The sequence below is a fragment of the Triturus cristatus genome, chromosome 6 (genome assembly GCF_964204655.1).
Source record: "Triturus cristatus chromosome 6, aTriCri1.1, whole genome shotgun sequence".
Taxonomy (NCBI): Eukaryota; Metazoa; Chordata; class Amphibia; order Caudata; family Salamandridae; genus Triturus; species Triturus cristatus.
The window spans coordinates 1,485,332,123-1,485,345,476 of NC_140589.1; the positions used below are offsets into that span (position 1 = coordinate 1,485,332,123).

General features: G+C 46.5%; 1 protein-coding gene across 1 annotated transcript in view; it reads right to left on the bottom strand.

Annotated features, from left to right (window-relative positions):
* MTIF2 (mitochondrial translational initiation factor 2) overlaps window positions 1–13,354 on the bottom strand; it is a 285,890-nt gene that overhangs the window by 175,736 nt on the left and 96,800 nt on the right. The window contains exon 7 of the mRNA XM_085612606.1: window positions 1,770–1,909. Coding sequence (XP_085468732.1) covers window positions 1,770–1,909 — 140 coding nt within the window. The remainder of the gene's footprint in view (window positions 1–1,769; window positions 1,910–13,354) is intronic.

Genomic DNA, 13,354 nt, shown 5'->3' on the forward strand with positions numbered 1-13,354 from the left:
TTCCTCCTAAAAAAGCTGACGTTTCAACTATGTTTAAATTCCTTTAGGCTGGGACTTTGGTAGGAGCTAGGCTGTCAATTTCATATTGTCAGTCTGTAGAGAAACAATTTTCTTTTATATTACTGTTATGTTACTTCAGAGTGGAACTGTGATTTTGCAGATAATGGTTATATTATATACCAGTGTTACAGACGAAGTTATTACTTTTGGAGTGGAAGGCTATGATTTATTTGGTGGTACGCCCTCCTGCCTGGGAGGCAATGTATTTTCCTCTTTTTTTATTGATGTGGGAAGTGCTGCATAGTTTTGCAAGAATGCTTTTACTTCTTCCTTCTGCATGTAGATGCTGTGGGTTGAAGATGTGACGTGTTGGTGGCTGTTGGGTCAATTCTAGGCAATATCCCGGTTTGATTATTTGTAATACCCATTGGTCTGATGTGATGTCTGGCCACAATTTGATGAATTGTTGCCGTCTTCCCCCGACAGGTCTTCCATGGTCGGGGGTTGGGGGCAGAGGGAGTGTGGGTAATTTGGTGGAGTCTTGAATAATTCACAGGTCGCACACTCGTCTTCTTTGTGCTCTGGAGATAAGCACACATTACGCACTTTGTGTGTGTCGGATTGTGCATATTTGTCCTCGCACTGAGGGCACCGTCGATTCTTGTGTCTCCATCACCCGGAGATGGACATTTTCGACAGGTGTGTGTGTCGCTCACCGGGTAGTAAGTCTCTGGCGTCTAGGATCAGATGGTGTCGTTCACTGGGTCTCTGGTCGAGTGTTCTCTGTATCGTAGGACGTATGTATGGGTGTCGAATAATGAAGGGCTCCGACGCAACCTGCCCCAGCCCGATGGCAGAAAAAAACGTTATAACAAATGAACCGTTGAACATGCGCAATACCTCGAGAGGGAGGAGAGGCGATGCACAACGCCGATCGTGAAACTTCCTCGAGGAAAAACAACTTGCAGAGTCCGGGTAGCATGTATATCTGCAGCCAGCACATGCTCAAATAACACTTTCCCGGGGTATACCACGTGCTTGGACAGATCAACGTCGGAACCAAAAAGAAAATGTAGCCTGGGCTGATTGTTGTGCCGCGGTAGAAGCGCCAGATTACAGTAAGGCTGCATGGCCACTGGTTGCACTACTGTAATGTCATAGAAGGATATCAGTTACGCTTGAGTCGGCGTCAGTTCAGGATCTGACATGGGCATCTGAACAACAAACGGAGTCAGTGGAATTGGTATCTGTATCGAGAAGAAAGGGATCAGCACGAGTCGCACGGACAGAATGCAAGTCTGTATCGGAGTCGGCACAGGCCCACTAGCAATCGGTCCCAAGGAGACAGACAGACGGAGGTGGGGAAGGACACGCCAGAGGTCACCTCACTGGAGACCGGAGCCCGAGGGCACGCAAGGCCAAGTCAGAAGCGCACTAAAGATTTGCAGCATAGCCTCTTTGAACAACGCATGTCAGGGGCACTACTCACACATTCTCTGGATCCAATTTGGAACTTGTGAGATATTTCAGTAATTGCTTATCCCACTTGAATGCTAACAAAGAAAACACTACCATATACATACTTACTTGCCCTTACGTTGTCCCCCTGCTGTCCTCAGTTATACACTTTTATTTTGCTTTATAGCTTATATAAATACCCATCCATACAAATATACATACATACATACAATGCTTCCTCTCCTGGAAAAAAAATGCAGAAAAATAATAAAAACAATATTAACATGTTCATTAAGAGAACAATGTTTTACCTTAAGAGCTGAAATATGTATAGCTTGAACATCTCCTCCATATTCTTCACACACCACATTGTGGGCCAGCAATTCTTTCTTCGCCCTGTCAGGATCAGCTTCAAATTTATCACACTTGTTAACAGCAAGGATGATTGGAACTAGAAAAAAATGAATAACAAGCGGGTTTAGTTTAAAGAGCCTTTTCAGAAGGAGGATACTTCGGTAATACAGTGTAAAATAGTATCTTTCTACCTGTATGTTTAGTTAACTCTTCCTCAGGGTACAAGGATGTCCCTAGTTGAAAGGTGAAGTACTAGAAAAAAAAGCTAGCACAGCAATAAACGTTGGGATCCTGGCACATGTTGGCAACAGATATCCCTCACAAACATGCCTACATGCTCCACATGTTGGTCCTTTTCTTTAACTGGAGATATCGGATGTGGTTTCACAGCTTACAGTTTTGTGTTTATAGATTTTATCCAACTTAAACTTGTCCCTTCCTCCTTTGTGACTTTCCCCTAGCTGCCTTTATCTGTGTAATGCTCAGGAAGCCTGATAAAAGAAGTGAAACTAGTGCCTCAACTGAGTGGCTAGTTGTTGCCAGAGGTCCTTTACTATGAGGCTTGTTTTTTCCAGGCAGTGTCATGAGAAACTTAAAAGTGTTCACAGCACTACTTGGAACTAGTAACCATAAAGTAAACTCAAAGTTGCCCCTGTAACCTAACATCATTTTTCCCTGTGCCAAGAGCCTCTTGCGGTTTAGGTCAACCAGTGCTTGCACCAAAAAACATCCCTACCACACGTAAACTGAAAAGGAAGGATGTCATATTCCCTGACTGTCTAATTCTACAAGAATGTGAAAGTGGCAAAAGGACCTAATCAAAATCATCAGTCAAGAAGTTAATGTCAAAGACCTGTCTAAGGGGATGCCTAGGCTTTTATCATAGCTAGTAGTAAAACAAAATGCAATGCAAACAAGGTTAGTATATAAAAGGACCACAAATGTTTTAACAGCACAGACTCTGCTTAGGCTCAGATGCATGTTAGGCACCATCACAGAAATAACAAAGAGCCAGGTGTACTGGGAGGCAGAGACCATACATTTGCTAAAGGTCCTGGGATTCTTGTGCTCCTGAACTTTGTCCCCACCTTGTAATTAGCGATCTGACAGCTGTAGGCAAAATGTCAACCAATCATTATTCAGAAACAGAAGGGCACATACATATCTTTCTCTGTAGCGGCTACCTTATTAATAAGACTATTACTAGTGAGATAATTATTTCTAGGATCCTCTGTAATTCTGGCAAATGTCCCCTGATCTGCAGTGTTTGTGCAGCTGAAGTTGCCTAGGGATGAAGTGAATTAAATTGACACTGCAGATTTTATCTCAGAGTCTTTTGAGGTGAAATACAAATAAATGAACACCTCACTCAAAGTGGAAGTGGGTTCCAGCATGAAGGCGTGAAACTTAGTTGAATGTTTGAAACCAGGACACTTGAGTGTGATGCTTTCATCTCCATAGTAGTGTTGCTAGCTCCACACAAGAACTTAAATCATATAGATATTAATAAGTTTCTGTTCCATGAGCCTTGTCATCTTTAAAGATTAGAAATGGCTTTGTGTTAAAGAAGGAGCATTCCTTTAACAAGAATACGCTACAATGCCATTAATGTATTTTTTACTATAGAATCACAAAGGCCTCAGAGCAACTGTGGAGGCTACTGGTGTCCAGTATCAACTCCGTTTTTCAGCCTCTATATATTCTGCAGCTATATTTTTGAAAGATTTTGTCGCAGCAATCTACTGCACTTAATCTCATAGAAAGACATCTATGGATAACAAGATCTTCTTGTGATCCATGATGTGGCGACCAACTTAAATAAATGATACAGAAGATTAGTTTTTGAAAATACCTGAAGTATACTCAAAATAAAGGCCACTGACAAGACAGATAACCTTTGAATTTATAACATCACTTACATGGAAAAGTTACCAAGGAATTATTTTCGTTTTTAAATTAAAAGGGGGTGGGGGTCTGTACGGATTTCTCTGAGACGGGCCTCTGTCTAGAGTGGCACAGTGGATGAAATATGATGGGCGGGAATACTGTCCAGAGTGATTTCCAGTAATTTAGACTATTCACAAGCATTCCACCTTACCATCACCTCTTGTGTGAGAAATAAAATTGTAGCAACACTGATGGGGTGACATTCCCCCAATGTGGCAGACTTATTATTGTGCAGATTTCAAATAAAATGTATCTTCAAAAATATAGCCCCTATTGCAACAATATTCTGTAATGTAAGATTTATATGATGATGTCTTTCTATGGGGACCTAAAATCCCAGAGATTCTTGTCCAGTTTAAGAGCAGCTATTCTTCTGGAATCAAAAGTGACATTTCAGATGTTGTGATGCTTAATTTCCTTGTTATCTGGATAAAAATTAAGAACAATTGTTCACAAACATCCATTTATGTGTAAGTCAAATCAATCAATATTGTCCTTAACTTTTAGCTCACATATAGGCGAGAATATAACAATCTGATTGAGACTTCTAACCAATATTCCTTACCTTACAATTATCCCCAGGCGTCGGACTGGGTCGGACGTTTCTTGAGTAGTACTCCTGCATGCCGGTAAGTGGGGTAGTTCAGTTCCGCGTGGCATCGTCCGTGCCAGAAGTGACATGCGCACCACTCCAGCACGCTGATGACAGTTCTTTTCTTTCTGTGCCAGTTAGCACAGATCCGGAGAAAAGCTACCTCCAGTCACTTTTTTGACTGATCTTTTTTCTACCCTCTTGTCAAAGATTTTTAGGACATTGTCTCCTGGTGTGGCAGGGATGTCTGCAAGGAAGGCTAGTTTCAAGCCCTGTGGTGCCTGGCACCGGCAAATGTCAGTGACTGAGCCACACCTCATCCGTCTTTAGTGACTTAAGAGCGACCACGATGCCAAAATTTGTTTTGACTTTTGCGCCATGCACCCCAAGACCTTGAGGGAGCGGTCCCTGAAGCTCCTTCCTGCTCTTTGTGTGATGCCACGACGGTCTCGATCCTGGTCGAACGGGAGGTCCCAAGATCGGTAGGGGAGCCACTCCAAGCGCTCTTCGTCATACATAAGAAGAACAAGTCGAAGTGGTCATTGATTTCACCTCTTCCGTTGAAGTAATCCGTCAAGACGAGAGAGCATCGACACTCAAGGCGGGGCTCCGTGGTTGAGCTCCTCCCTGAGTTTCAGGTGAGCCAGACAACCCCACCAAACTCTGTGAATTTTATGAGGTCATTCACCGTATATTTGGGTGGCCTGTCCCCGCTGACACTCTAGGTTTGGGAGGGGCCCCTACTGGTCTTCTGCTGACGGGTTCGCCCCCAGCACCAGTTGGGCCCCTTAGATCCATGGACGGATCCAGACTGGTGCCGGTTGTGCCACCACAACCTTCCCCAGCACTGGCTCCACTGCTGACATCCCCAGCGCTGACGTCGCCCATCGGCAGCACAGTCCTCATACTCATCACAGACTCCGATACAGAGCAGGATGGGTGTAATCCGATGAAGATTCTGGTGCCGACTAGGGGCAGACCACGCAGGCCAGAGCCTGCGCCTTATTCCCATGAGCTAGGACTTGAGGATGATTGGGAGGGTCCACTGGAGCCTGATGAATACCAGCCCCTAGATGTCACGGAGGACACCTGGTGTGAGGATATGGCAGATGCCAGTTGACTGGACACCTCCCCAAATACTGGCTTAGTCTCTCCTACTGTGGCTGTAGAGGAGGAAGATTCAATTGCTATAGTGGTGAGGAGGGCGGCCAAGGTCCTGGACCTTCAGCTGTCCTCCGTGGCTGTCAAGACCTATGTCTTGACGGAGTTTCTTCAGCCGGGTGTCACCCTTTTCCAAACTGCTTCTCCTGTTTAACTAAGCACTCATGGTTGTCCTACTGAGGGCATAGTCCAAGTCCTGCGCAGGGGCTCCTGTGAATAGGACAATTGCCTGCTGTCCTCGCCCCGCCTCAGGGTACTCCCCAATTTACTCACCAAGCACCACTCCCGGGAGAGCTCAGTGGTCTAAGCCTCCACTTCCAGAGTAAATTCTGGCACATTCCCGGACAGGGTATCCAAGAGGCTGGATACCTTGGGAAAGAAGAAGCTTTCTTCTACCAACCTGGCACTGGGGTCGGTGAAAATCGTGCACCTTTTCAACAGATACTGCCATTTGTTCTGGCGCTCGGTTGCACAGGTGCTGCCTATGGTCTCAGAGGAGGCACGAGCCATACTCTCCCAAGCTACTGCTAATTGGAGAGATCCTGTTAAGTTCGCCATGCGCTGGATACGATTGACTCACTATGCAGATAGTTTTCTTTCATCAGTGGCCCTTAGGCCCCAGACCTGGTTGAGAACCACTGGCTCTTCAAGGAATGTTCAGGCTTTGCTCAAGGACATGTCCATTGATGGATCCCGTCTCTTAGGAGACCAGGCGGACTCCATGCTGGAGCGCTTAAAGGACAGCCAGGTCCTTGGACCTCTCCAAGGCCCCGTATCAACCCCAGTCCGCCTTTCGCTCCTTTTGTGGCACGGAAGGAGCTTCCAGGCATAGTCTATCCACCCAGCCACCTCCGCCCGCAGGCCTCCCATCCCTTGCGTGGGGCATTGGACGCTGTACCCACAGATCTCATGGGTCAGGTAGCCAGAGATCGCGCCAGTCCACCACCCGGCAACAGCCTCCAAGTTTCTTTAGTTTGCCCTCCTACTATCATGGGCATCCAGAGGGAGGTAGGATACGCCATCACATGCACCACTGGAGGTCAAAAACATACAAGCGCTGGGTTCTCTAAATTATCTATGGGGGCTACTCCCTCGCCTACGTGACTACCTTTCCACCCATTTGTGACAGGCTAACGGAGGACCACATCTCATAACTCTTGCAGAAAATGGCAGCTCTCTTGGCCAAGGGAGCCATTGAGAGGGTGCCGGCATCAGAAGTAGTCATGATTGTTCCCATTACTATCTGGTGCCCTAGAAGGACAGAGGCCTTCATCCTATCCTAGACCTGGGCCCTCTCAATTTCTTCCTGAAAAAGGAGACATTCAGAATGCTCACTCTCAGTCAAGTCCTGTCTGCCCTGGATTCAGGAGACTGGATGGTAGCACTGGACTTGTAGAACGCTTACTTTCACATCCCCTTCCTGCCTACCCACAGACGTTACCTGTGGTTGACAGTAGGCCACAAGCACTTTCAGTTAACAATTGCCCCCTTTGGCCTTACCAGTGCCCCTTGGCTGTTCACCGAGGTGATGGTGGTGGTTGCAGTTCATCTGCGGAGATCAGGGGTACCAGTCTTCTCCTATCTGGACAACTGGCTGTTGAAGGTGAGCTAGCCTCAGGAGGTCGTCCAACCCCCAAAGCAAACACAAGGAGATGATGGACAGATCGCTGAAACTTTTCAGACACTCACCCCCAGTCACAGATCGGGTTGAATTCATAATCATTCTTTAGCTCACTTCGCCTCCTCAGTTCAGACCCAGCTACATGCAAATCAGTCTTGACCCTTGGCAGTCCAGCCCGAACTGCCAAGCCAGGTCTTCCCTGGACCGTAAAAAAGCATCCTGGGACCGGTTTCGGGGTAACACCCCAGTAAGCCTAGCATAACTCCAGTGGCAAAGTGAGCAAGGGACCCACGTTTGAGCATACCCTGCCAACTTAGGGCAGCCCCCTCCAGACTACGGCAGACCTACACTCAATGGGGCTCCCTATAAACGTGCCAAAGTAATACCTGATCCCTTCTCAGATGCTCCCTTTCATGGGAGCAGTTGTGGTCATTGTGCAGTTTCAGGCTTATCCCCCCAAACAGCGAGTCCAGGATATTCAGGCTATGATCCCAGTATTTCAGCCTCTATTCTGGGTTTTGGTGAGACCTCCTGCATGCTGCTAGTTACGTATGTCCATTGACATATGCAGGTTTTACAGTGGGACCTGGAGTTCCAGTGGGCGCATCATCAGGGGAATCCCCCTCAACATGGTCCAGATCTCAGAGGGCATTTTAAAAGATCTGCAGTGGTGGTTGACGGACCGCGACTGGATCAGCAGCAGATTCCTCTCCCTTCCCCAACCAGATCTGATCGTAGTGACAGATGCATCACTTCTGGGATGGGGTGCCCCTCTAGGAGAGGTGGAGCTCCGAGGACTCTGGTTTCCAGTGGAATCCAGACTCCACATCAACCTGTTGAAGCACTCCTTGATCCGATTGTCATTGAAAGCCTTTCTACCCTCCATCGAGGGAAGGCTAGTGGAGGTGTTCACAGACAACACCACTGCCATGTAGTACTGAAACAAACAGGGCAGGGTGGGGTTCTGGACTCTCTATCGAGAGGCAATGCGCCTCTGGACGTGGCTGAAACATCAGGGCATTTCCCTGGTATTTCAACACCTGGTGGTCTCTCTGGATGCCAGAGTGGACAAACTCAGCCAAAGATTCCTAGCGGATCACAAATGGCGTCTCCAAACAAAGGTGGTGAAAGGTCTCTTAACAGTGGAAAGAGCACTGGTTAGATCTGTTTGCCAACGCCGAGAACGTGTATGCAGTTCTGCGTGCTGGAATTTGCGAGCGGCCTCCTGTATGCCTTTCTGTCAATACCACGCCTGCCCAGAGTTCTCAGAAAGATCGGGAACGGCTGGGCCCAAGTCATCCATGTGGCTCTAAGCTCGGACAGTATGATATCCCGAGCTATTGAGCATTTTTATCGGTCATCTGATCAGGCTGCTCCTTTGGAGGGATCTTCTGTCACAGCAGCAGGTAAGGGGTCTCCATACGAACCTGTCAACACCCTGCCTTCATACGTGGAGATTTGAGCAACTGATGACAGCTTTTAACCTTCTGCCTGAAGTTTGTAATGTTATCTTGGAAGCTCGGCGTCCACAAAGATAGTAAAGGCCGGCTGTTGTAATACAAATTGTGGCATGGTGTACAGAAAAACAGGTTGACCCCTTATCTGCACCCCTTTCCTAAGTTCTTTTGTTTATCCTTACCCTGGCTCTGCAGGGCTCTGCATTGGGCAGGTTGAAGGGCTATTTATCTGTTTTTTCTTTCAGAGGCTGCCAGATCAACCCTTTCTCTTCAAGTCCCCTATAGTAAATAGGTTCCTTAAAGTTCCTCAACACGTTTTCCTCAGCTCCCTTCATTATGCCTCAATGGACCTTAACTTGGTTCTTACCTTTCTAATGTGTGCTCCCTTCGAGCCGCTTCATACCTGCCGCTCTTAGATGGCTTTCTGGTTGCAATTACATCTGTCTGGTGGGTCAGTGAACTGCAGGTGCCATACATCTTTTTCCACAGACAAACTTCGGACTTGAGCATCCTTCTTGCAGAAGGTCGTCACTCCATTCAACGTAGGCCAGTCCATCACTTTGCTTACCTTTTAAGCTCCGCCTCATCCCTCTAAGGAAGAGGAGAGACTCCACTGGATGGACCCAAAAAGAGTGTTATTGCTCTACCTTGACCACACAAAAACGTTCCGGGTGGATGATCAACTCTTCGTGAGGCATGTCGGAGCCAAGAAAGGGAAGGCCGTGAAGAAACTAACGATCTCCCGGTGTGCTCATTCCACCAGGGCAAAGGCTGGGACCACTACATTATCACACTGAGTTTCGGTCCAGGATATCTGCCAGGCATCAACGTGGGCCTCACTGCACACGTTCACCAAGCACTAAAGCCTGGACAATCAGGTCCATCGGGACTGTTACTTTGACCGTTCAGTCATGAAGCACTTTCTGGTTTAAATCAAGTTCGCAGACTCTCCTACGAGAAGGTATTGCCTAGGTATCTATTCTAAGGTAAGGAATCTTCAGCTAGAAGTCTATCAGATAAACAAGTTACTTACCTTCGGTAAGACCTTTTCTGGTAGAGACTCTATCTAGCCGTAGATTCCTTACCGACCTACCCATCCTCCTAGCTCTGCGCACAGATTTCTAGATACAGGATTGTTCTCTTTTCAGGGTCCTAGTCCCACACAGCAGTGGTCAGTGTTCCTCGTGGCTCAAAGTTCCTAACGTGGTAAGCCGCAAATAGAAACTGACATCAGTGTGATGGGGTGCCACCTATGTAGATACTGTGCATGTCACTCTTGGCACCTACAACACCACACAGAGCTGAATGACACCAACTGCCGGCGTGCAGGAGTACTGCGGACGGAAAATTTCTGGATTCAGACTGACCCCTGCAGATAATTGTAAGCTAAGGAATCTGCAGCTAGATAGAGTCTTTACCAGATAAGGTGTTACTGAAGGTAAGTAACTTGTTAGTTTGACAATTCCTCAGACACAACTGAAATTGTGCAATTAAACAGTTTTTGAAAAATACTTGTATACATTCAAGTAAACTCCAACAATGGGCATATTCTAAGAAACTCAATACCAAAATGTCGGGTGCAAACTGGTAGGATTGGAAGACCTTTTCAGGAAAAGAAAAATACCCTTTTCTTAGGGGAAACGCACTCACCCACCCATAGATGGCTCCTCCTCTCAATGGTCTAGTGAGAGTACCAACGTTAGCTACAACAACTCTATGTATACGTATTGTGATGTGGTGAAGGTATCCTAATCTCAAAGACAGAGAGGGAACAAGTAACAAAGTAAAACTACCTACTAGTAGATTATAAGCTTTATTCCCATCTCCTATATGTAGAATAAAAAGGAGGGGAATCATTTGACCCTTTGAGGCAGGGGATATGTTTCTGCCCCAGGAAATACTGCTTATACATAGCCATCAAATTCTGATGAATGGAACAGTGGAGAGGAAACAGGTGGGAGTCATAGATGTCCACCACAAGGCCTCCCACATGCTCCACCACATTTTGGGAGCACCTCCTTCCTTGTTCTGGCCACCACAATTCATGTTTTTGCCCTCAAAGTCAATTACAACAGAAACAGAGGCATTTCACAGGAAGAGGCAGGAGCTAAAAGAGCATGTAAAAAAAAGACACCCCACAATATCATTATACTCCCCAACCACCCCCAGCAAAGACACGCAGCTGATCAAAGGAGAAACAGGCGGGTACCAGCCAGCATCAGCACTAGTGATTCATTTGTGAGACAATCTTACTGATACACAGCTCCAAGTACTCAAAGGATTGGCATTTAGTCCCACTGACGAAGGTTATGATTTTAGAACCAGAACAGAACAAACTGACTTTTTTTAAAGAAAAAGTTGATTTAAATTCTACTTCAAGGATACAGAAATCACAGATAAAGAACAGAGGAACAGGTGTCAAGAGAACATCTACATTTTCATGACCGCCCCAATAGGCTCTACCACAAGTTTATGTGTTTGAACAGGTGTGGTTTAGGACCTGGAGGAAATGAGAAAGGGCTAGAACTGGTCCTTCCGTAGTCTTTCAAAAGAAGAATCATATGTCATTAAAGCACTCCCAAATAAAGCTCTTAAATGACCCCTTGAAAACAATTAAACCTGCAGATAAAGGTGAAGCGATTGTGATACTCCATATGGGATCCCACAGAATGATTGAAAACAAGTATCAAGCACTTAACTGGGGGGATAGAAATAATGGGCTTCTCTCTTCAGTCCCCCAGTGGGAACTTACTCACGGGGATGCTCTGTTATAGGCCACCGGGCTCGACCACACAATTTCACCTTCTCGCCGAAACCATCATCAATTTAAAGCTCACCCACACCAATATGGTCATTCTAGGTGATTTTAATCTCAGCGAGGATGGAAGCCTTGGCAGTCAACTGAGAGACCTCCTGTATACGTGCTCCACCCTGAATCTCCATCAATTGGTGTCCAGTCCCACCCACCAGAAAGGTCGCATTCTGGATATGGTTTTTGCCAATCCAGACACAATAAAAGTATCTAGTATTACGCCCTTGAATTGGACGGATCATTTTCTCATCCTTTTGAGTCTGGCGATGCCATGTAAGAAGAATACGTCTAGCCAGCAGTACTCTCACAGGCTGGACAGAGAATGGGCCAAACTAGCAAAGGCTGACTCTTTGATCACATCCCTTGACGTTAATCTTTTTTCTCCCAATAAGTCCGTGGAGGATAACTATAAGTCATTTACGGAACATATAGCTATGCTATTAGACTACTGCATTCCTATAAAGCCTCTAAAAAAGATAAGGAAAAGATCTGCCCCTTGGTATAATGAGAAGCTGCACCATCTTAGACTCTCTCGCAGACAGGCAGAGAGAAAATGGAGAAGAAACTACTCTGAGGAAGATAAAAAAGTCTTAAGACAAGTACAACTGCAATATAAAACTCTCATCCTGAGATCGAAGGCAGATTTTTACGCTAATTCCATTACACAGGCTTCTAACGGGTCCAAAGCTCTTTTTAAGATCGTTCGTGATCTTACTAACCCGGATTGTCTGAACAATAGAGTTGCCCCCTCGCAAACTCTGTGTAGCAAAATCGCCTTCTTTTTTCAGGAAAAGATCTCCAACATCGTAAATAATCTGCAGGTCAACATCCAGGATGGCCCTGAGGAAACAACCAGTCCTGCTGATGGAGACCTCAAAACGATTGCTATCTTGGACAGCTTTCAACCTCTCTCCCATGAAACCTTTGATAAACTGACTGAAAGCGTGTCGTCTGGCTCTCCTCTAGATCCTCTCCCCCATAAAATCTGGAAGCTTTATGGACGTAACACCTTTCCTTGGCTAAGGATGATCTGTAATCAATCCTTAACTGATGGATCTGTTCCAGGTCGCTGGAAACTAGCAGTAGTCACCCCACTAATAAAAAAGCCGAACCTGGACCCTTTGGTGCCAGCCAATTTTAGGCCCATCTCCCTTCTGCCGTACCCGGTGAAATTATTGGAAAAATCTGTGAGCAAGACCCTATCTCAGTTTTTGGAAGAGAACCTTCTGCTAGATAGGGATCAGTTCGGATTCAGTCCTGGTCACGGAACCGAAACAGCTTTAATCACCATGCTGGACCACCTTCGAATGCGAGCCAACAACGGGAGTGCTATGATCTTAGTACTCCTTGATATGTCGGCAGCATTTGATACGGTAAGCCACCCTGTCCTGCTGGAGAGGCTGAGGCAGATGGGTGTAAAGGGCAGAGCACTGCAATGGTTCCGCTCCTACCTTGAGGACAGACAGCAGGTAGTTACCCTGGCACCGTTCTCCTCTAGCAGGTCTCCAGTTGCGTACGGGGTGCCGCAGGGATCCGCAATTAGTCCCATCCTTTTTAACATCTACCTGCGGCCCCGGTTTCCGTTAATAAAATCTTTCGGAGTCAGCTTGGTGAACTATGCTGACGATACGCAGCTGGCCTTCTCTCTTGAAGGGGAAGATGCACTGGCCATGGATCGTTTCCATCAATGTATGAAACAGACTACGGATTGGCTCAGAAGGAACTCTTCAATTTAACAGCGGTAAAACTGAGGTGGTATTTTGCTCACCATTTAGGATTCCCAAACATCTTCCTCCTGAATTCTGTCTCACACCTGAGGAAGGACCCCTTATACCAGTTAGGAAGGTCCGCAATCTTGGGGTAATCGTCGACGACGATCTGCAGATGGTTTCCCAAGCTAGTAAGACTGCTAACGTCTGCTTTGCCCTGCTGCGGCTGCTTCGGAGTATTCT